The sequence below is a fragment of the Podarcis melisellensis genome, assembly GCF_964234715.1.
Source record: "Podarcis melisellensis genome assembly, chromosome: 15".
In the NCBI taxonomy this organism is placed as follows: Eukaryota; Metazoa; Chordata; class Lepidosauria; order Squamata; family Lacertidae; genus Podarcis; species Podarcis melisellensis.
The window spans coordinates 10,393,026-10,415,313 of NC_138532.1; the positions used below are offsets into that span (position 1 = coordinate 10,393,026).

General features: G+C 43.9%; 2 protein-coding genes across 5 annotated transcripts in view; one reads left to right on the plus strand and one right to left on the minus strand.

Moving 5' to 3' along the window:
• Positions 1–1,474: 1,474 nt before the first annotated feature.
• Positions 1,475–15,359, minus strand: YKT6 (YKT6 v-SNARE homolog). Of its 3 annotated transcripts, none has more exons than XM_081891188.1 (8): positions 15,234–15,359; positions 13,256–13,396; positions 11,467–11,549; positions 9,822–9,922; positions 8,360–8,464; positions 7,804–7,869; positions 5,800–5,901; positions 1,475–4,057 (listed from the first exon to the last, which is right to left on the minus strand). In XM_081891188.1, the coding sequence occupies exons 2-8, from the start codon at positions 13,357–13,359 to the stop codon at positions 4,022–4,024; spliced, it is 597 nt and encodes a 198-aa protein (XP_081747314.1). In that variant the 5' UTR covers positions 13,360–13,396; positions 15,234–15,359; the 3' UTR covers positions 1,475–4,021. The 3 variants fall into 3 exon arrangements, with proteins under 3 accessions (XP_081747314.1, XP_081747315.1, XP_081747316.1); XM_081891189.1 differs by lacking the exon at positions 15,234–15,359 and adding an exon at positions 14,999–15,189; XM_081891190.1 differs by lacking the exon at positions 15,234–15,359 and adding an exon at positions 14,708–14,840.
• GCK (glucokinase) overlaps positions 15,309–22,288 on the plus strand; it is a 47,414-nt gene continuing 40,434 nt past the window's right edge. Inside the window, exons 1-2 of one of the 2 annotated variants that reach the window (XM_081891030.1) lie at positions 15,310–15,400; positions 18,566–19,461. In XM_081891030.1, the coding sequence (XP_081747156.1) occupies positions 19,417–19,461 (45 nt within the window). In that variant the 5' untranslated portion in view covers positions 15,310–15,400; positions 18,566–19,416. Of the gene's footprint in view, positions 15,401–18,565; positions 19,462–22,288 lie in introns of both variants that reach the window. The other variant, XM_081891031.1, reaches the window with a different exon arrangement.

A 22,288-nucleotide genomic window follows, 5' to 3' on the forward strand; every position in this document is an offset into this window, starting at 1 on the left:
CTGGTGCAACTTTGTCTCATTATCATGTTCTTGAGCTTTACACCACCTGAAAACAGAGTTTGGCACAAAGAAAGCCCACTGAACAGGACTGATACAATCATGAAAGATTAGAGCATCCAGTTCATTTGTAGTAGCACATAAATATGTTTCCTCCCATGTGGTCAAAGCAGCATACATAATGTTCCCAGGAGGTCTCCCATCCAGGTACAGTTCAGACTCAGACCTGCTTGGTTACTGCATTGTGTACCTTGACAACAGACCCAGGTAGAGAGGAGCGGGATTAATCTTGGGAGCAATGGAAAGAAACTGCTCCACAGAAAAACTGGGTGCCTTCACCTTCATGAGAAGAGAGAATCTTCAGACATTCTTTCTCGCCTCTCAAAGAAACCGCACATATTGTACAAGTAACACTTGAATTCTGGAGATGGAGGGGCAAGGACCATTAATGCCAAGGCGCTAGTAGCGCAATCCCGAGACGCTGACCATTTAAAAGAAGATTACCACTCTAATGTAGCAGTCTCCGAACTTTTGGGCCCCTTGGACACCTTTGGAGATGAACTGGAGAAACCCCACACCAAACCAAGCACACATGGCAATATATTATATTGGCTACAACAGAACGCTTCTATCAAGTCTCATTTCAGCATGGGGAGGAACGAGGGTGGGATCCTGTGGGCAAGCACCTGCTCTAATGTAATGTACTGCCCTTACCATGCCACAGAGATGATTCGAAGCACATTCCCACCCCATGTCACCTTTACTGACCAATATATTACCCTCTTTTGTGTTTCTCCTTGGGGTGTTCTTTTTATAGTTACAGGAATATCTGTCCTAAGAATTGCTGATGACACAATGTTAAATTACAGGCGCAAACCTGCAAACAGAATGATGACACTTATCTCAGAGCAAGGGGCTGGGGCTCAATGTATTTCTCCCCTATTTTCTAGTTTTACAACTAAAATGCCCTTTTAGACTTCTTTGCCCAACTGTAATAACTGACATGAATGTGCAAGTCTAAGGCAGAGACAGGAGGCTCCTACAACTTATACTTCTGCTGTCTCCATTAAGAAGCACTGGGAACAGAAAAACAGATCAGTATCCTGAAGAAAAAGCAACTCAAGTATACCAAGGGATTGGTCTACATAGCCCAAAGCTGAACAGCCCTCTGCAAATTTAAACCGATCAGCTAATCACACAGGAAGGCCCAGGAGGATCTGGCAAGAATGAGGTAAATCTGTAATATCAGGCATTGACACCCTGCCATATAGTGGTAGATGCTGTATCTGGTTCCTGCATATAATTCTGGAGTCAGGGATGGGAGCCTGTGGCTCACCCCATGTGGGACTCCCACTCTTAACAGGCTTGGCCAATAGGGCCAATTTGTCTGGGATGATGGGAGTACAGGTTCCACACGAGCAATTCAACAGTTTGAGGACCATCATTCATTCTTGCATGGATGATATGAGACAAGCCATTTTTGAACCATCAAGTGATAACTTTATCCATGTAGGTATAATCCATTAACCAGTACATACAGAAGTTAGGCCATATTTATTAAAATACAATCTTTAGTAAAAGCTTCCACATTAGAAAGAGGACAGGTTGAGAGGTGTGAGCACATGAGCCTAAGGTCGCAAAACACTTTACAAATTAGCCTTGCTGTTTTACTTCTCGGGGTCAGTTTCTGAAGTTAATTTTCAGTTTTAAAAAATGACAAACGGGAACAGTTGTTCTCTCCCAAAGCAAGGAGGAATGGAAATCACTGTGGCTCACTACCCGGCCTCTTGTTAGGAGAGAACTCGTTAAGATCAAGCCCAGAAGACCATTAACGGAAAATGGGCTTTACAGAAAAGACAGCCCTCAGATACATCTAAAGCAGAGATCCAAGGAAGAAAAGAAAAGAAATTAAGGCTGGTGATACACTGGCACCAAGAGGGGTGCTGCACTGGTTCTACCAATGCAGTCTGCATAATAATGTCGATTCAAGTTTGTGATTGGCCAAGGTGTGCGAGGGGCTCTGCTGCAGAGAGCAAGTAAATGCAGCCAAACTGTCCCAAAACATCCACCTTCAAGCCAACACAGGTCAACTATGATAACAAAAGCTGAGAAAGACCCTGGGTCTCTCATTTGGCCCATTTCACCCCTGCCATGGGCTTGGTGTAGGCTTTCTTATCAAGTAATAAATACATTGCAAAAATGGGTTTGAAAGTTGAAGTTGCTGTTGCCCACGAGGAAGCGGCACAGTCAAATATGTCACAAAAGCACAAAAAAAAGTGAACAGATTGCAAGTCACAAATTGCACTCATGCTCACGGTCCTTGTCGATAAGCCTTGGCTCTGCCCTAGTGGCATTCGCCCCCTTTGCTACAGCCTGTTGCACAGTAATGGGAGCAGGGAAGACCTCCACCCCTATAACCATCCATATGCCTCTCCGGAAAAGAGGGAAGCGTTATGGTAGTGATGTCACTTCAGTAACCACGAGACTTAGATCAGAAGAGAGCTGTTTGTCGCTGTCCCAGACATATACACCCTCCCAGTATCCCACTGATGTACAACAGCACAACGTAGCAGTTCCGTCCTGTTGACACCAAAGCTGCTATTCTCACGGCTCCTTCTCTAAGTTTTTTTATTATTATTAAAGTGATGCTTCTCACCTGTGTGCAGACACACCCAACACAGCTGAGGTACAGAAAAGGCAAGATCAGGGTGGAACTCCAATTGCAGAATAGCATCCCTGCCTCCCAAGACAGAATGGGCCTAAGAGCTCAGGCACCACTGATAGAAAAGACAAGAGATTATTATCAACGTGTTCTGGTATTTAAACAAAACTAGCCAGCAGGGACAAACTCTCCAGTGGGGAGGATGTAGGTCCAGCCAAGAACATTACAAGACACCAAGACGCACAACTTCAGCGGCTAAAACACTTTACACCCAATATAGGACAGGTCAAACTACGGAACTCTGGCACAGCTCCTTGTGCAAAGCAGCAGGTGGTACTTCTGGGCAATGGCACAATGCCATCAACAAGGGCTGCTGGTTTAATACCATGGCAGGGGCACTGACTAACAGCAGCCATAACACAACACATTGCCAGTGAAAGGGAGCTGCTGACACTGAAAACAGCTTTTCCACATTATATGGAGAAGCATTGCAAAAGCAACAGAAGCCACTGACCAGAAAACCGACCAGTGCCATGGATAAGCCCTCTCCAAATAAGCTCTGAGACGAGACAGATTTCCAGTTTGTGATGCCACAACAAGCCTCCTTAAACATTTTTGTTTGACAAGTGGCAGTTAAGTGTTGGGTACGAAAATGAGCTGCTGCTTATCTCCTTGGCAAATGTAGTCACAAGATCAAGAGACTCTCCCAGGTTGAGCAAAAGGAAATAATTCCAAGCAGATTCGCAAGCCCAAGCTCACCCTGGGAACGTCTTTGCTCATTCCCTTGGAGCTCCTCTGCTGAACAGGCTGCAGTCCTGCCTTGCTTCCACAACTACCGCGGGACATTTTAGCACACTGGGAAAATTCATGGTCACCACTAGATGCAGTGTTGAGACTGACAAGCCAAGTCTTGGTCCCGGCTTGCAACCGTCAGGTGGTCATACTGTTTTCTTAGTGTTACGTAAACATACAGCAACAGATACAGAGTGAGTCCACATCTGCTTGCAGGTTTCAGAAAGAAGCAGGGCAGAAAGCCCCACACGGCGGCTATCCACCAGACAGCTAGATCAGGGAGCCCATTTGGTACCAATGGAAAAAAGTCAGTGTCTATCCTCAGCCTCATAGTACAAGCATCTTGAGGCCCAAGATGCCTTTTTTCAAGAGGAGAAAAAAAAGATTGTTTTAAATTCATGAACCGCAACATCATATCCTTTTTCAGTGCATCCAGCCTGGCTGAGGTGGCTATATCCGGAAACAAGGAGTGCCATGGGAAGTCGTAGGAGTGCATCTTTTCACTGCTGTGTCCTGGAGCCCTGAATGCGAATGAAGTCCAGAGCAGGTGGCAGGTTCCAGCCGGCGGGGTCACATGACCTCACAGCACGAGTTCTGCTTGCGGGCCTTAAGAGATGGTTTTAAAAAAAGCACACACACATTGAGAGATTCCCACTTAAAAGGTTTTAGCAAGTCAAATCCTCAGAAGCCTCCTTGTACAAAATCCCCTTGTGTCAGTATCAGCTTAGTTTATGCATTTTATCTGTCAAGAATACTTATTATATTCCACCCTTCAGTTTTTAAAAATACGTCCAGAGAGGTTCATATATAATAAAAATAGCAAAAAACAAAAAACCAAAACAAACCTCAACAATTATAATCCAAAGAAAGCCAAAGCACATCTGGAAGGCCTCAAGTAAGAAAGCATCCTCCCCAGTCTCCATCGCTTGAGGGTGGGGTAGGAGAGAGTCAAGAGGGCTTCTCCCAATGTGGGAGGAAGTGGTCCATAATGTGTCTGGGTGCCAAGCAGTTTAGGGCTTAAAGAGTGACCACCACCACCATATTGCGGCCCCCCCAGAATCGCATGCATGGGGATTCCCAAAACCTCATCTAAGTTGGTCTCCTTCGGCTCAGACAGTAAGATTATTAAGGGAGGAATGTGGCTGGTTTATTAATCTGTCCTGATTTCCTAAGTACAAACACTCGGAAACCAGCAAAGGAATTCTGGAGAGATACAGAAATGAAATCCCTAAGGACCATGATAGCTCCTGTCTCTGGAGTGGGGAGGAGAGATGTTCCAGAAGGGAAAAGGCTGGCATGGGAAGGAGCTGCAGGGTAGGCTCCTCACAATACCTGTACCAAGGAAAAGATACATAAGAATAGGGCCAGAGGGCTGCATCTAATGTTAGTCCTAATCCAAGGAGACCCACTGAAATCAATTGACATGAGTAACTTATGTCTGTTGATTTCAATGGGTCTGTTATGAATAGGACTAGCGCTGGCTACAAGCCAGAGGAAGCCAAGTGCTAATGTGGGCCGAACCAATATCAAGATGTCTGAGGCATGCAGTAATTGTCATTTAGGTCAGGATGATTATTATTTCATGTTTCCATTTGCAATTCGCAAACTTTTTCAGCAGGAAAAATCTTATTAGTTCCACCCCCCCACCCCACCTAAATTTCCTGTATTTAAGGGCTCTTTCCATTTCATCTCCAGCTAGACAGATAATATAATCTAACTGTTCATGATAGACCGGGTTCCATTTCCAATGCAAATACCTGTACAAGAAAGCCATGATTCTCAGACAAAAACACTCATTTGCTGCCCACTTTTTCCCTTTCCCCCACTTATATGGGTGGTTGTCATTATTTTTATGAAATAAATGAAATTGTTGCAGGAAATTATGAACAGAATTTGATCACCACATTGTGGAAGGGAGAGACATCTGAAGCCACATTTTATTTTTTTAAGATAGAGAAAAGAGCAAGCCCAACTATTATCAATAGAGAATAGATCATTATCAATTATCTAGCATATTAATGGAAGCCAAAACCTCCCTCTTCCTAAGTGTATGGCAGCCTATTACAATGATCCAGCTGTGTGGATCTGCAAGGAGAATTATACTTTTCTCAAGAGAATCTGTTGCTAGAGTCCTAAACATCACAATCCACAAGAGCTGTTCACAGATCCAGGACTAGCAAGAGATATGAGAATTACTTCGCACCCTGCCAATTCCCCCCAGGAATTACATGGTAGGTGTCTCACAACACTCGGCTCTAAGAACATACCACCCATGAACACTCTGCTGGAAAGACAGAGGAGAAGTCAGTGAGACAAGATAGTTGGGCCTCTGGCCACAATATACTTACAGTTTTGTAGAAGGCTTTTGACTGAGTTCCAAGAACTTCTGATTTGGACACCAAGTCATCCAGCTTCTCTCCTCTTTCTAACAAAGACTCCATGGTATTGTGCTAAGTGAGAAAAGACAAAGCTGAAAGACGGAGGCTGCTCGTGGCCAATAATTATTGCAAGCCCAGCTGCTCAAACTGCAGCAGAGAGCAAGTTTAAGAATCGGCAGAGCCACGGTCACAGAGCTCCCCACCCCTTCGTATTATAAAATAGTAATAAAATGAAAATCTGCTTTCTGGCTTGGAAGGTGCTTATAAAGTATTATTGGTTTTTAAGGCAAGGTTCTTGGACTCTGCACACATCTGGCTCTTACACAGACTAACACTCCATTGCTGTCACTGCTACAAGCATTTATTCGTCCCTTCCTCTCTCACCTTGGCCCCTGCCAAAAAGTGTGTAAATTCCAAACCCAAACTACTCTTAAAAGTGCATGCGTGCTTATACATATAAATAAAAGCTTTTGCCCCGTCTTCTTTCTTTATGTTTGGGGCAAGAATATGCTTTGTGTCCCCTTCTTTTTCTATCAGCAGGGCTTGATGACATGGAGCTTTTTTAGTGGTGGCCCCTGCTCCTCAGTATTCTCTGCTCAGAGAGGCACACATGCTGACCTCACTGCTTGCTTTCAGCAAACCTCCCTCATCCTTCATTCCAGTTGCTGTTTTTTTATTGCAACTGGGTTAGCAATCTATTGTTTTAGTGTGGTGTATGTTTTATTCTTGGGTTCGTGGTTTTTTTGTTTTGTATTTTCATTGTCACCTTCAGACTCTAATTCTAACAACTTACTTTTAAAATGTAAACAAAATTCTGCCTCACTGTTCAAGAGGGTTCTTTTCTAATTGACTGCAGAAATAGAGGCTATCTATTCAACTACTCAGAAGAGTGGGGAAACCAACTGTATTCAAAAAGTGTAGCAGGAACAATACTTATATTTTAATTTGTCCAACACTTAAGCAGATGACTCTGTTTTCAGATGCTTAAGACTTAATGAACATTAATATTTAGGCTTAAGTTGCCCATAATCATTATCTAGGCTTGGTAAGTTTTTACACAGATCTGCAAATAAACAACACCTCAAAGTTTCAGCACTTAACCCAGAGAAGTAATTCTCTGCTCCCTAAGTGCAGCTGAGAAAGCAACACTGCTTTAAGATTTAATATATGTTAAATAGTTTCCTTCTTAGCTGCTTTAATATTCTGTAGAGATCTTAGAAGCTCAGTTTAACTCCCAGCCTCTGGCACATTGCTTGAGATGGGAATAGGAATCAGGATTCCAAACAGCCATACACTGAAGCATTTGCTCACCACTACAATTCACCACAATCAGGACATCCCTAAATTGTGGGGGAGGTAGCAACTAAAGCATGATTGCAAAACAGGACAGTCAAGACAATTCTGTCCTGCCACACAAGAAACACTAGGCTCATTTTAAGAGATTGACTCAGATACTAATGACATCATAAACAGCAGCAAAGGGTGTTCCTAGCTAAAGTAGTAGTCATGACCTAGTTCCATCTGACTGCATCACTGTTCTCAGCTTAGCTCAGGGCTCCTCAACCAGCTTACAGAATCACAAGTGCCCTATTAAAAGACTGGTGCAGTAACTCACACACTGTACTAATGCTGAAGAGAGCATCCTTCAAAGAAGAAAAGGGAAAACTAAGGGTTTGTTTGTATAGCTTTCACAGCTTTGTGGGACAACATATCCTAATAATGCTGTTATAGTCTCTGATGCTCTGGGGACCAAGGTACAGCAAATTCTGTACTGTCCTTCATTTTCTAAGTCGTCATGAGAAAGTCACCAAGACATTGGACTACAACTTCCATCAGATCCAGCCAGCAGGGCCAGCGGACAGGGATGATGGGACCTGAAGACCTACAATAGCTGGGAAGCACCAGGTTGAGAAGACTTGGATTAACACAACATGTGCCAATTCTACAAGATTTCTATAAGAGGTTGCCCCTTACCAGAATGACTTTGGTCTCATCCAGCTCGGCTTGCACTTTTGTCATTGCGTCTGCATCACGAGGATTCTTAAAGAGGAACACATCACATTATTATAGAAGGCCAAAGATGAGAAACTGGAGATCATCATTAGGACATTAATTTCTTAATGGAATAATCAGAAAGTAGATTCTTCCAACTGTGCCAAGCTACATATATGACCCAAGTAAAAAAACTTCAACATTTTGGCACTGAAGATTTTGATAAAACAGTATTTCTTCCCTCTGCTAGAAATATTAAAAGTTCTTTGTACTCTTCCCAGAGAGCAGTCTCTTCTCATATAACATAGTAAAAACTAGATTAAGTCATGCAGTTAGGACTATGGCTGCTAGCATGCAATACATGTGATCAATTAAGACATGCTTTCCCCCTCCTAAACACACACACACACACACACACACACACACACACAAACAGAATAGTACTAAAACAAATACACATTGAAAGGCAAGTTAAAATCATGCACCAGACAACATTAAAGCTTCTTTGCTTTAAATGTCTAGCCCAGTTCAGTCATACCTGGTATTTACTAAGGTAACCATCCAAAGCTGTGTAGTTTATTGTTGCCGGGGTTCCAGAAGGCCAGTCTATCCTATTAACTTGCCTGGAAAATTCATCCAGCACCTACAATACAAACTGACAATAAGAATTCAACTGCCCTCTCACTCATGAGAGCAACCCAGGCCAAGATTCTCTAAGTTCCCCAATACCATAATTGCCAACTGCAGACAAGTGACATCCAGTTTCTGTGTTCTCTACCGGAACACACACCTTCCTTAATAGGAAATGTTAATAAATACGCAAAGTAGTTCCAAGATCCAGAATAAGTTCGTGGTCAGTAACAAATCAAAACCAGTCTCCAATTTTATGCCCTTAACAAGGAGGACAATCTAAGTGCATCCAAGGTAGTCCCATCTTTGAAACTAAACAGGTCTCCTTCCTTGTATTCATCAGGCTCAAATTGCCTGGGAAGAAAGCAAATGATTTACCTTAAACAAACAAAACAAACAAAATAGTTGAATATCAAATGACCCCAGAGCCAATCCCCTATTCAGGTATCACACCAATCACAAAAAGAAGCTAAGCTATAGTTTTATGTCTGGTCTGACCAACCATGGTTTGCAATTGGCTAGGTATATTTTCCAATAAACAAACCATAGATATATGGCCATCCCTCTGCCTCCAGAAGCTGCTGCACCATGGAGATTGGAGTTAACTTATGAAACCTAAATGAAAAAAAGAAGACAAGAATATCGAAATAGATTTTTCTGTTGTGTATTTGAAGCTCAAACCTTGGGAAGGGAAGGGCTGAAAGTTTTCAGCTGAATTGGGGAAAGGAGAGGGCAGTGAGGAGTGGGGGTGGTCATTTTGCCTAAATTAGGCATAGGCAAACTCGGCCCTCCAGATGTTTTGGGACTACAACTCCCATCATCCCTAGCTAACAGGACCAGTGGTCAGGGATGATGGCAGCTGTAGTTCCAAAACATCTGGAGGGCCGAGTTTGCCTAAGCCTGGCCTAAATCCTAGGCTGGAGTTCTAAACCATGGTTAGAGAAAACCATGCTTTGGTGTGATGCCCCAATTGATTCAATGTTTTACCTGTAATGGAGCCAAGCAATATATATATACAGAGTATTATGCATTGCCAGGTAATGTACAACAGCATAGAAAATGTGGTATAAAATTTTGCACTGCAACTACAGGATACCATCACATTAAAATCCAATCAGTAGTCCAAATAAAATTAAGTCTCATAATAGAAGGCATTAAGGACCAGTAAAGCCCAAGGTAAATAAAGAAGGCTTCAGCATGTGCTGAAACGTTAAGAGCCTTAGCTCATACCTTATTTTGGGATGGGGGTAGGCCATTCCAAAGTGCCACCACAGGAAAGGCCCGTAGTCCAGCTTCAAAACTTCTATTCTATGTTCTCTTGCAGATCAACTGCAGAATCATAGGTCATCTTGGTTGAACCTGGTACTTACCTTATCCAACAAGGTGAAACAGACCCGGGATGGATATTCATTGTCTGCAATCAGCACTCCAGCCAATCCATCATTCCGCACATAAACATGGCAGAGATACTCTGAAGTGAAGAGAAAGATGAACAACTCATGTTTCGTCCCAATAAAGTTGCTTAGTGTCTGAATACTAGATAGATAACAAATTTATTTGGGGACACCTCTGTTTTAGCATGCACTTTATTTAGGCATGCACATGTTGAACTTATCAACTCCCAAGTCTTTAGTCAAGATTCACTTTGAAAGAATGAATGGAATTCCCCCACTGCAGGACTGAGGCAGCTTCCAAGCACAAGGAAGAATTGTGTTTGGGTAGCACTGAATAGTGTACAGCACAAGGGAAAAAATCCTTCATAGCACAGAGAATGTAGAACCCCCATCTGTAGCACTGTGAATAAAGCTTGAGAAAGGAATAATTCAGTTTTTGAGAAAGGGATAATCCAAATCGTTGAGAGCAGATCAAAGGTCTACCTAGTCAAGCGCGCTGTTCGCACAATGGCCAGATACCTACAGGAAGTCCGCAAGAGGGACATGAGTCCAACCGCACTCTGTCCGCTTATGAATGCCAGCAATTGGCATTCGGAGGCATTCTGTCTCCACCACATATTATACAGCCATCATGAGTAGCAGCCATTGATAGACTTATCCTCCATAATTTTGTCTAAACCCTTTAAAAGTCATCCAACTTGGTAGCCAATGCTTTCATAGTTTTAATTATGTGCTTCCTTTTGTCTTTTCCTTCCAACATTTGGCTTCATTGGGTGGCTCCAGGTTCTAATAGTATGAGAGGAGAAAAACATTTCTCTGTCCGCTTCCTCCACGCAATGCAAAATTTCATAAACACTGCATGCTTTTTTCTAAACAAAAAACTCCCATGATCACTGTGGTTGCCGTTCCCAACCCTACAATATGTTTTTTGAGGTGTGGCATCCAGAAAGACATGAAATATTCCAAGTGCGGTCACACCATTGATTTGAATAATGGTATTTATTCATAATTTTATTTTCAACTCCCTTCCAATGATCCCCAACATGGAATTTGCCTTCTTCACAGCTGCCACACACTGGAGTATTTAGTGCTGTGCCAAAAATGCATTTTCCATGAACCAGGGGAAATAGAGGCAAAGGAATGCAGACCAAGGAGAGATGGTTTGCCCTTCTAGGTTCCAAGATTCCTCCTGCCTCCATTTTCTAAATAAAATTTTCAAACCGTGAGAAAAAAGTAATGAACGAAAAATATAAGAAACAGTAACTGACATAGACTTTTTCACTATTTCATAACAGGATATTGATAAATTATCTATACATATATGTAAATAAATGTATGTATGTATATTTAGATGTATAGAAAGAAAGTACTGTAATGATTACCATGCAACAAAAGTTAATATCCTTAAATAGGGCTGGACAAAAAGAGAAAAAGAAAAAGAAAAGATACAAAACAGCAGTTGATCAAATTCTGGACTACAATTCTCAGCCAGCACAGTCATGCTGTGAGTTGTAAATGGCACCATGTCCCAACATGATGGGAGATGTAGTCCAAAATATCTGGAGAACACCAGGTTGAGAAAGGCTGTCTTAGTACAACCCAGACCTCTGTAAACTCTTACCTTGCTCCTTTACAGAAGCTCTGGTGCCAGGTTCTGAACGCTCTACTATCAGCTGACTTGTGAAGGTCATAAATTCCTGAACACTGAAAACAAAGGAGGCATGCCTCAATATTAGTTAGCAAAGCTCCCCATGATTACCAAATGGATTACTTAAGAGCCATATATATCCCATAGAGGAATGTAACTTTACTAGCAGCTACAATGCAAATAAACTCACTGCAACACATCTGTTAACAGGAAAATAACCACAGGAAAAAACTACTATTTAAAATCGTCATTCTCCAAACAGACTCTAAAAGTGCAAGGTTTCATTAGTCTTTCAAAAGCAGCCTCCAAGTCTACAATTCATCAAAACTGCAAGTGTCAATAGATACATGTATCCATTCAACTAAAGCATTGCTGTCAACTATTTCGGTCCCAGCCTCTGCCTATGAGCCATATGTATAACTGCTGCCTAAACCATGTTGTAGCAAGACAAGAAGCTTGCTCAAAGAAATACATGAGCAGAGACAAGATGGATTCTGAGTTGCTGCAGCAGTTCTCATTCCATGTAATTCTGATTAAAAATATAGCTTTGTTGCAATGGCTCTAATATTCAAGAGCCGAATTCTAAACACTGTAAGATCAATGGCATGATATTTACCTGGGTACATACACTTAACTAGGGCTGGGCAATGTCAGCTTTTCAAAATTGCGATGTATCACCAGCCAAACATTGCGATCTGGTGATACATCGTGATGCTGAAACCTGGCCAAGCCAGGGCTGCTTGTTGCTGCCGCCCAGCAGTGGGAGTGGAGGGACTCTCTCTGCTCCCAGTGCTTGCCGGCAGCAGCATCAGGCAACCGTGCCCAGCTTTGCAAGGCACGGGGTGCAATCCACCCCAGCACCTTGGGGAGAGGGGCCTCCTGATGCTGATGCTGCAGCTGAGCACTGGGCCCGGCGGCAGCATCAGGCAGCCTCAACACCATTCTGCAAGGATTAGGGGTGCAAGCCAACCCAGTGCCTCATTGAGTGGGGCTGCTTGATGCTGCTGCCTACTTCACTCAGGCGGCCGAGGTCCCTCTTTCTCCCACTCTGCCTCCACTGGCACAAGCTGGAGATAGGGGGCCCGATCAGCTGAAAGTAGGCTTCCTCAAACTGCCCACTTCTCAGCTGATCAAGACCACACCACCTCTGACTCACGCGGTATGAGGGCCAGAGGCGATGGCGGTTTCAGAGGGATATCATGGGTGGAATTGCCACTGCTCATGAGTCCTTCTATGAACTGGTGCCAACGGGACTCAGGAGCAGCGGTGATTTCACCCATGATATACTGCCCGGTGAAGATGCCATTGCAATCTAGCCATCATACTGATCCTGGGCAATTGATGCATCACCCAGGCCTACACTTAACATCAATAAACTCCATTAATGGAAAAGGTTAGGTGAGCACACTCAAAGCTGTTGATGTTAGACTTGCAAGTGAAAGGGGCAGCATTTTGAGAGCAAAGCACATCTGTTCAGATTGGCACAAGTATCAAACCTTTTTAACAAATAGTAAAATTCTTAATGAGAAGTAACATTCTTCTAAATAAGATCATAGGTGCTTAGACTTATCATAACCTTTGTTGAGATAACAAAAAAATACACATATTTTTTGCCAACTCTCAAACCAGAATCACTTCATTAGAATACACTATCCTGAAATTCCATTCAACACTACAGTACAAATTCAAGTCCCTGAAGAGGACAGAGAAGAGCATCAGAGGAAAGTACCCCAGTAGTCATTCTGAGGCACTGGAAACATACCTGGATCTCTGGAAAAAGCTAAATGATGACACATCATAGGCAGCTTTCAGTAAATGCACTTTGGGATCTCCTTTGTAAAGGACACTTAAACTGTAAAGCTTCATCCTTTTATTTACTTAAGCCTCTTTGATTCTCAACAACCTGAGCAAAGGAAGAAAAAGAAAAGCACAAAAATAAGGTAGGATAAAGAGAAAACAGCAGCAGTAAGATACAATACTATGAGGAATGGATATCAACATGTGCTCCAGACTAGATTTCTATAGGCTCCAAACCTACTTCATTTACACACTGGGAAATGAAGAAGAAGAAGAGGAGTTTGGATTTGATATCCCGCTTTATCACTACCCGCAGGAGTCTCAAAGCGGCTAACAATCTCCTTTCCCTTCCTCCCCCACAACAAACACTCTGTGAGGTGAGTGGGGCTGAGAGACTTCAAAGAAGTGTGACTGGCCCAAGGTCACCCAGCAGCTGCATGTGGAGGAGCAGGGAATCGAACCCTGGTTCACCAGATTACGAGTCCACCGCTCTTAACCACCACACCTCACTGGCTCTGGAGCAGAGAAAGACTAAAAGTTCACACAGCAACTCTATACACACTTACTGAGGAAGGCATGATATACAATTACATCACTAGTCTGAGAAAACATTCATCACAGATAAACATGTGAAAAACTACAAGCACTCACTCATTATTTCAGAGATGCTCAAAGACCAAGGTTTCAATCAGGGAAACCTGTGGACCACCAAATGTTGCTGAACATTTGAAAACATAAGCTGCAAGTAAACCAGAGGCTCAAACAGGAGTGCTGGGATTGTCTGAAAGCAAAAGCGCTTCCAAACAGAGCTGCACTGCACTTTGAAGTTCCAGCAATTGGGATTTCAAAGCACTGCATCCCATGACATCACAATGACACCCGGTGACTGACAAGTGGGAAGACTGATCCACCCATCAAATATGGCCTACCGGGAGGTGGGGCGATAATGATCTGGCTCGCTAGCCAGAAAAGATGTCCCAACATAGTAAAGCAATCAATTTTCAAATGGTACCAAGGTACTAAGATTCCTTGCTGTTTCGCTGCATGGCTGCAATCTTACTGAAGCGCAAGACTCACGGAACCAAGTGGGCCTCACTTCTATGCTTAGGACAGCTACCCTCCTCTGAAAGCAAGATGGAAAGAGAAAAGACTATTTGGTCACAGACAATGGACAGTCACTGCCGGCAGAAAAGGACGGACTAGAGCCCTGGGATTCAAGTGCTGGGTCGGGTGTCAGGACCCACTAGTGGGTCGCTGTCTGACCCAAGGTGCAACAAGAACACAACCACCATGAAATCATACAGTCGAAGATGAAGGCATATTTGGATTAGAAGTGGAAAGTGGTTGGGGAAACGCAGCCAGGTGGGCGGGGTATAAATAAATAAAAATAATAATATTCCTGGGCATGAAAAGATACCTGGACTAGAAGGGCAAATCAGATAGGCCCCACAGCAAGGGTGGAGAACCCATGCGTACCTCCAGCTCTCTCTGTCCCACCAGCAATAACCCCTCCCCAAGCAACATCTGGAGAGCCTCAGAGCCCCCACCACTGGACTAAAGCCTAGTGGCAGGGCGCATGCGCTGCAGAGGCCTCCCACCCCCGCACCCCCCACCCCCGCTTCAGCCTCCAATCGAAGGCCTCAGGTGACGAGAAAGGCTCTTTAAGAGCCTCTGGGGGAGCAAGCGGGGTAAAGCGGAGGGGCGTCACCTGTGAGGCAGGAACAAGCGCCTCGCTGCGCCCCTGAGGGAGAGAGAGAGAGCGCCCAACTCTAGGCCTGTCGCTTCGGCTTCTCGTACAGCGCCGAGCACACGGCCGGGCGAGGAGCAGCGATGGGCGGGAGGGCCCTCTCGCCCCCCGCCTGGGCCCTTCGAGGTCCCTCCCTCCCTCCCTCCCTCAGCCGACGACGTCGACAGGTAAACGGCCAAGCGCGCGCCTCGCTCACCTCACGGCACGGGGAGCTCCGATTCTGCTCCGGGCGGCGCCCCCTCCCACGTCACGTCTCGCCTCACAAGGCTCCCCGAGCGGCTCGGAGGCGAATGAACGAAGCGGAAGCTTTGGACGACCCGGATGTGGAGCCCGGAGCGGAAGTGCCGGCGAGTCGCCATAGAGGTAGGAATATTATAAGAGTGGCCCTAGTCTGTTGACGTGGAGACGGGCGTTGGTTTGGGGTTTGGGGGGCGGGGGGGGGCTTTCCCCTTTCCCTTACTGTTTAATCGTCAGAAAGTTAAGTCGACGAGGCGGAGAGACAGTTTCCAACGCACTTCCTGGTAGCTCTTGGGGAACTGTCCCCTCTGGAAAAGATGGTCTCTATAGTGAACTCGGAAGCTGGTAGACCCAGTGCGAATCTAGAACATTACAAGTTCTGTGGGGACCGCCGCGGGAGCGCATTGGCCGTACTGCGCGTGCGTCAGAACTCGCTTTGACTCAAGGGGCTGCAGTCGCCATGGTTCAACTAGTGAGGCTTCCGGTTCGCTTTTGCAATCAGGCATAATCCTCCATGTGCGGGGCAAGATCGGTGGTAAATATATAGGAATTGGTGCAAATTTTAAAAAAATTAAAAAGGAAATCGGCGTTTTTAAATAACCATGCCCACTTCACAGCCGCATTCACCCCACAAAGATACAACAAAAGCTTGACAACGACAGAGGCATTTTCGCTTTTAAGGAAGCTGTGCACGCAGAAATTCAGCTGGTAGAAATGTAGTGCCGAGATAATATTTTCGTGTTGATTTTCTACCTGTGTGGAGTTAGGGGTTAGCAGTGTACTTTTTATTATTTCGTTGTTGCAGTGCTCCACTTAACAAAACACGTAAACACGTAGGACGAAAACTACATAGGGTTTTTTAAAAATGAGGTTGAGGTTGTGACTTTTAAACGCCGTCCACTCGCTGTTTGTGTTGAATCTGAACAGTGCACCTCCATATATGCCTACTCAAAAGTAAGCATTGCTGAATTCCATGAGGCTTGTCCCAGACAGGTGAGCCTAGAAATATTGTCTGTGTTCTCTAAATATAAATGCACACAAACACTAAAATGCAGGATTTTTTAATTTTTTTTTAAATTTTAAGCTATTAAACTTGGACTTGCAACTGAGCTGCATTTAATAGTGGTTTAGCAATCAATCCCTCGTCCTAGGGAACTCTGAGAAATGTGGCTCTGTGAAGAGAACAGGGGTCTCCTAACAAGCACCCTTAAGAAACTACAGTTCCCATGATTCTTTGGCAGATGCTGACTGCTTGAATTAGTCTGGCTCAGGAGGTCCATAGCGGCAGCTGTGTGGACCTAGGCGATTTCCATTGATGCCAGTCCTCCTGGACCAAAATACAATATTTCCCTTTTCCATTTGAGAACCCTAGAGCAATATTGCATGGCTATGATGAGGGACCAAGCACATACAGTGAGCACACAATTTAAAATATTTTCAAAAAAAACTTTGGGGGTAGGCGGCACGGTTAATTCAACTTGCTGCAAGGAAAAGTAGCCTATTGCAACTCTCTTTCATTTACAAACATGTGTTCACTTTTCCATTCCACCCTTGCCTCTCCTAGGAAAGATTCTAATCACAACCAGAATTATAAGGCAACCTGGGTTTTTTATCGACTTGTCAAGGAGTTTGCCCCACCCACCTGAAGAGATTTGCCCACATCCTGCAGCCAATCAGAGGCATCCTCTTCCAGAGGCAGAGCTCAGCTGATGCTCCTTCTAGCAAGGAGATTTCCTTAGCATGACGTGGCAGTGGAAGGCGGACAGCCTCCTTTCCATCCCTGCCTACGATTTCCTACGCATGTCTATAATGTTCCACTGTTTCCATTCGGACTTCGCTTTCTCCCGCCTGGGCTGAGAATTTCAGCCGCCCACCCTCTGAAATGCTTTGACGAGGACCACTCAGGATCCTTTTTCCATTTCACTTTCTAAAGTTCAAGGCTTTCCACTCATCCTGGATAATTCAGGATTCTCCCGTTTCAATGTGAAATGTTACATCTTGTGCTGATACAGTTTGGCCCTTATTTCCGCCTCTGCCAAGTTAGGGAACCTCTCCAAACGTATGTGTTTGAAAAGGTCTGTGGAAGGTTATGTATTTAAGCTCTGCTAGCAAAGCACAAACAGATTCACACATTCATTTGTATGTGTGTGCGACAAATTCCAGAGGGGCCATCCCCTTAGTCTGCAATAGATTGTGCTTTGAACTCACCTCACCACCAGATAAATAAAAAAATCCCTGTCCCACCCTAGTCATTATTTTGCCACAACAAAGGTGGCAACCTTAAAATGTATTTATTATTATTTATTTATTTATTTATTTTCATTTTAAGCATTTCAATAATCTAACAATCATTTTAACACTTCAAAACTCGACTTCCTTCCCCCTCTTTCTGAGGGTCCTTAAATTTACTTTTAATATTTTCTGCATATCCAAATTAACTTAATTTGCTCATTTATTCATCTGCTTCAAATATATACTCTTATAAAACTGCAGGTTATTACAATAATCTTGCTAATGTTCTTATCTGTTTACAGTTTATTTGTAAATATTCAATAAACCATTTCCATTCTTTTGTAAAAAGTTTGTTATCTTGATTTCTTATTCTTCCATTAAGTTTCACCATTTCTGCATATTCCATAAGTTTTTGTATCCATTCTTATTTTGCTGGGACTTTCTTCTTTCCATTTTGGGGCAAGTAACATTCTTGCCGCTGTAGTTGGAAGCAACCTTACAATGTAAACCCCTACAATAAGTGTGGGACAAGACATTTACTCTGTGGGAAAGAGGCTGCATCTCAATGAAAGAGCATCTTTTTGTGTGTATAGGTGACCTTAGGTCATCAATATGAAATTTTACATATTGATCTGACATTAGAGGACAGACCTTTGAGTGCAGGCTTGTAGGAGTTCCTGTGACTGAACCACAGCATCTTTCTCTAGAAACCCAGGTGGGGAGCATCCCTATTCCTTACTTCTCTAAGCCAGGTGAGCAAATGAGGATGAGATATTCAGCAAGGAAATCCTCCTCTCTTAAAACTAAAAGCATGACCAGTCTATTTTGATGCCTGCTAACAAGTATGACAGCGATGAATCTCTTGCTCAGGTTGTTCACTCCCATGGTAAATATTCAGAATCAAAGTGATGGTGGGGATGCGGGAAACGGTTTCACCTTGGGAGAAGGAGACACTCTATCCTCTGACACTCCCACTTCTCATTGGTTTCTCCAGGCTGGATATGGAAGCACCTAAATCTCCCCACTTCTCCCTTTTTATTTTTATTTTTTTTAAACCAGCCTTTCATTCCTTGAAAATGGGTTGCTGTGAACCATCATCACTATGGGAGCAGAACAGGTTGCTAAGCCCTTCAGTGGAGTGGTTGCTGTAGCAGCTGCAAAGTGATAATGTGGCTGTTATGCCCATTCGAATTAAGCCCTATTCCCATGGTAGCAGTATTCCGCATGACAGCTTTAATGGCATGGGCAGGAGGGGCTCTGGTGAGGTGGTAGTGCAACAGGATTTTCACCACCAGTCACCATGGCAATGCAGGGTTAGCCTTGAGACCCCAGGAAGCAGCCTGTGTGGACGCTGGGAAAAAAGAAAAAGGGAGAACGTCACCGGCTGAAAAAGTAAATAAACTTGATGTTGAGTTCAGAAGAGAAGCAGAATTGAGAGGAAGTCGGCGAGAGGCAACGTGATCTGCGCAACGCTCCCATGCGCTGTTACCTGGGCGGAAGGGAAAACTCTTGTTACTGGAACAGGCCTCATTTCTTTGCCTTTGACAAGATGCAGGTTGGCAAAACGGATCCGCACAGGATGGATGTTCCTTCTCGATATACTACCAAGTGAAGCATAAAACAAGTCCAAGGCCAGGAACACCCCATTTCACTCAGGGAGAAATCCAGACACCAAAGGTAAAGCGGAAGAGGAAGTTTTGTCACGTGCCGAGCAACTTCAAAGGGAGAGGAAGCAACCTTATACATGAAATAAACAAGCTAAGAAAGTGGAATATTCTCAACAGGAAGAACTGCCCTCTCTGCTAAGTTGTCCCAGCAAGAAAGGAGGAGGGGAGGCAAACTGGGCATTGGGCAACTTTGGACTTTGTTGGGGACTGGTCGGAGAGCAGCTGGTGCTGACAGCTGCCCCAATGCTGGATCACAGAACTAGGATGGACAGCTCCAAGAAGGGGAAGGTAATGTTTTACATTTGTCTTCTAGTTTGGGGGAATCTCCTTGGGTGGATGTGAATCCTGCATAGGTTTGGCTGCCCTGCAGAACGTAGTATCTATGTGATGGTTCCCCATGCTGGTGGTCACAAAGCCACAACCCAGAAAATGCACATGGAGCAGAAATTCACTGGTGCAATTGTCTTCTGCGATTTGTTGCTCCCCTGGTGTTGCTGCCCAGCAAGCACCCCTTCTTCATTTGTGGCAGCAGGCAAGATCCCCAAAAGGATCCTGCAGGCAGGGAAGAGGGTAGATTATGGGACCACAAAGGAAACAGGTGGGTGAAGCTGTGGTTGCTTCTTTTTCTTCCTTGGGGAAATTAAAGCCACACACATTCCCTGGAGTGCAACCTTGCGACCCTACCAATGGAGGGCTCCACTGGAGTAAACGAAGAGAGCCACCTTTAAAATGTAAAGTTCAGACTCCAGATCTCTTATCTCCCCGAGACTCGTTTACCTTTCTCCTTCACCCGATTGCTAATTTTGCTGAAGCTTAAATGTGTACAGGCCAATGTTCCAAGAGGAATTAACCTGATTTTGAGAGCCTCCATTTCTGAGTTTTGCAGCCATAGTCAATTTAAATGCTTTCCATAGGCAGACTTGCAAGCCCAGAGCAGTTTGCAGAAAGTAAAAAATGCAATATGTCAGTAACCGACATGCATAATAAAAATCTTAGCTATCTCTGCACCATAACACTAAGAGGTCAACAAAGAACGATTTATTTTTAAAAAATCAGTGTAAACGACCATCAAGCTTACCAATAGGTCAATTAAGAACTCCCTAAAGTAGCCCCCAAACTGATGGCAACAGTACCTTCTCTTGCTTTTATCCCCAGACTCAAAAGGCCACCTCTCCTCCTCAGTTCAGCTGTTCCCTTATGAAAGCTCCCAGGGCAGGAGGGTGAAACACGGCAAGTAGGAGCTGCTTCCCCAGTTATCAAAGATTCCAGAGTATCACTATTTTGTGTATGAGATTCAATCACATACCAGCAAATCCATCTTTCTCAATCAAAGTGGATTTGGTATCTTTGTGCTTCCAAAGCAATGAATGAAATCTATATATATATTTTCCTGTAAGGTAAGTGAAGGGGAAATGCGCTGGAAGGTGTGGCATGATGATTGTGCAACATGCCATCATCTAACATCCCTGCAAACACAGAAAGATTAATGTTCCTTAAACAGCTGATATGGAAGTGACCGTGATCCCCTCCTCTCTCTCTATATCACAGGTGGGGAAAACATTTGGCCATCCAAATGTTGCTGAACTGCAATTCCCATCAGCTCATGGCCAGTGGCCAGCGATAATAGGAGCTGCAGTTCAGTGGCACCTGGAGGGCCAAAGGTTCCCTACACCTGCCTAGCTACCTTAAAGGCTTTGTCATTTTTAGGGCGTGTTTTTTGTGCAAGATGCATTATGTTTAGCCTATTTCGTCTTCCCAATGGTCCTGTAATGTGCCCATTCTAAAAGTGGAAAAACTGAGGCTGAAAGACAAGTGCAACCCTGAGTCTGCTTAGATCCCTGATCAGGGATGCAGAATGTCTGGCCCTGCATGTGTTGTGGACCCCAAGTCCCACCACCCTTGACCATTAGCCATGCTGGCTGGGGCTGATGGGAGTTGGAGTCCAACAATATCTGGATGGCCTAAGGTCCCCCACGCCTGATATAGATAGCTATGTGCCGAAACCTTTTGTTTAGCAGGCTCAGGATATTACCGGGGAGCAGAAAAGTTCTTAAGTGGTTAGAAAAGATAACAAGAGCATCTGGATCCTTGAACTCGTGTTTCTAACAGTACACTGGTATCCTAATCCTCTGCGTTTCTACGTAAGAGTCCTTGAGATTTAAGGGATTTGCTCCTAGGCAAGCGTCCACAGGATTCTGACCTAAGGCAGTCTGGCCGTGTGTCTGATGCTGTTCCTTTTTCCAACAATAACATTGTGTGGCATTTCTAATAAATGTTGCTGGATGGAGAAGGAGTTTGTGGCAATGCATTTCGCTTAGAACTAATTCACAACGGAAAGTTAAGTAGAGAAAAGTCTTAGATGTATGTAGGATCCTGCCCCAAAATAGTTTTCATGCCGCTGTGGTAGAAGAAGGATTAAATAACTCAGGCTATCAATCTTTTTAAAAGAATCTGAATTCCAAGCAGGTGGGGTGGAGGGTGATCTGTCAATTCCAGTTCTTTTGGGTTCTCGTTTTCCAATTTAAAATTCAGCTCTCTACATTCCTGCAGTAATTTGCTCTTTATTTATTTGTTAAACTTCATGAAAAAATCTTCAGTGTTTTTCATTGCTTTCTCCAGTTTTTGGAAGCAGTTTTGACTAATGTACACATTTTGCAAGCAATTTCTCCTAATAATTTTGTTGGTGTTGCTTCTACTAATATAATACATTCACTTTTATGCACACTTTGCCCTAACATATGCATTTTTTAATATGTATTGTTTGGCTGGAGAACAGCATTACAAAATTCAGATGAGTGCAAATTTCAAAGGATGCCTGTGTTTCAGTTCATATCATTTCAAAAAGTGCAAATTTGATAGAACTGGTTTCAGATGTAAACTGTGTTGAAATTCTCCCCTCCCCCAGCCTTACTAGATCAATAAAACTGTTCTAGCATTGTAGTCTTAGACATATCTGCATCTTTGATAACAAGCAGGATCCAGCTGAGTCTAATAGGGTTTACTCATAGGCAAATGGACATCTGATTGCAACCCAGCTGCACAACCCCAGTTCCCTGACCTGTGCCACTAGAGGGGGTTAGGATAAGGTAGCATCCATAGGCAGCTTTGGGGTAGT

Bases quoted from the DNA above. Each gene is read 5' to 3' on its own strand.
- YKT6 (XM_081891188.1), bottom strand. From the start codon at position 13,359: ATGAAGCTTTACAGTTTAAGTGTCCTTTACAAAGGAGATCCCAAAGTG. The intron at 11,550-13,255 runs GTATGTTTCCAG...CTTTGTTTTCAG, and splicing joins AGCTTTTTCCAGAGATCCAG to TGTTCAGGAATTTATGACCT. The intron at 7,870-8,359 runs GTATGACTGAAC...TTCCTCTTTAAG, and splicing joins GTTACCTTAGTAAATACCAG to AATCCTCGTGATGCAGACGC.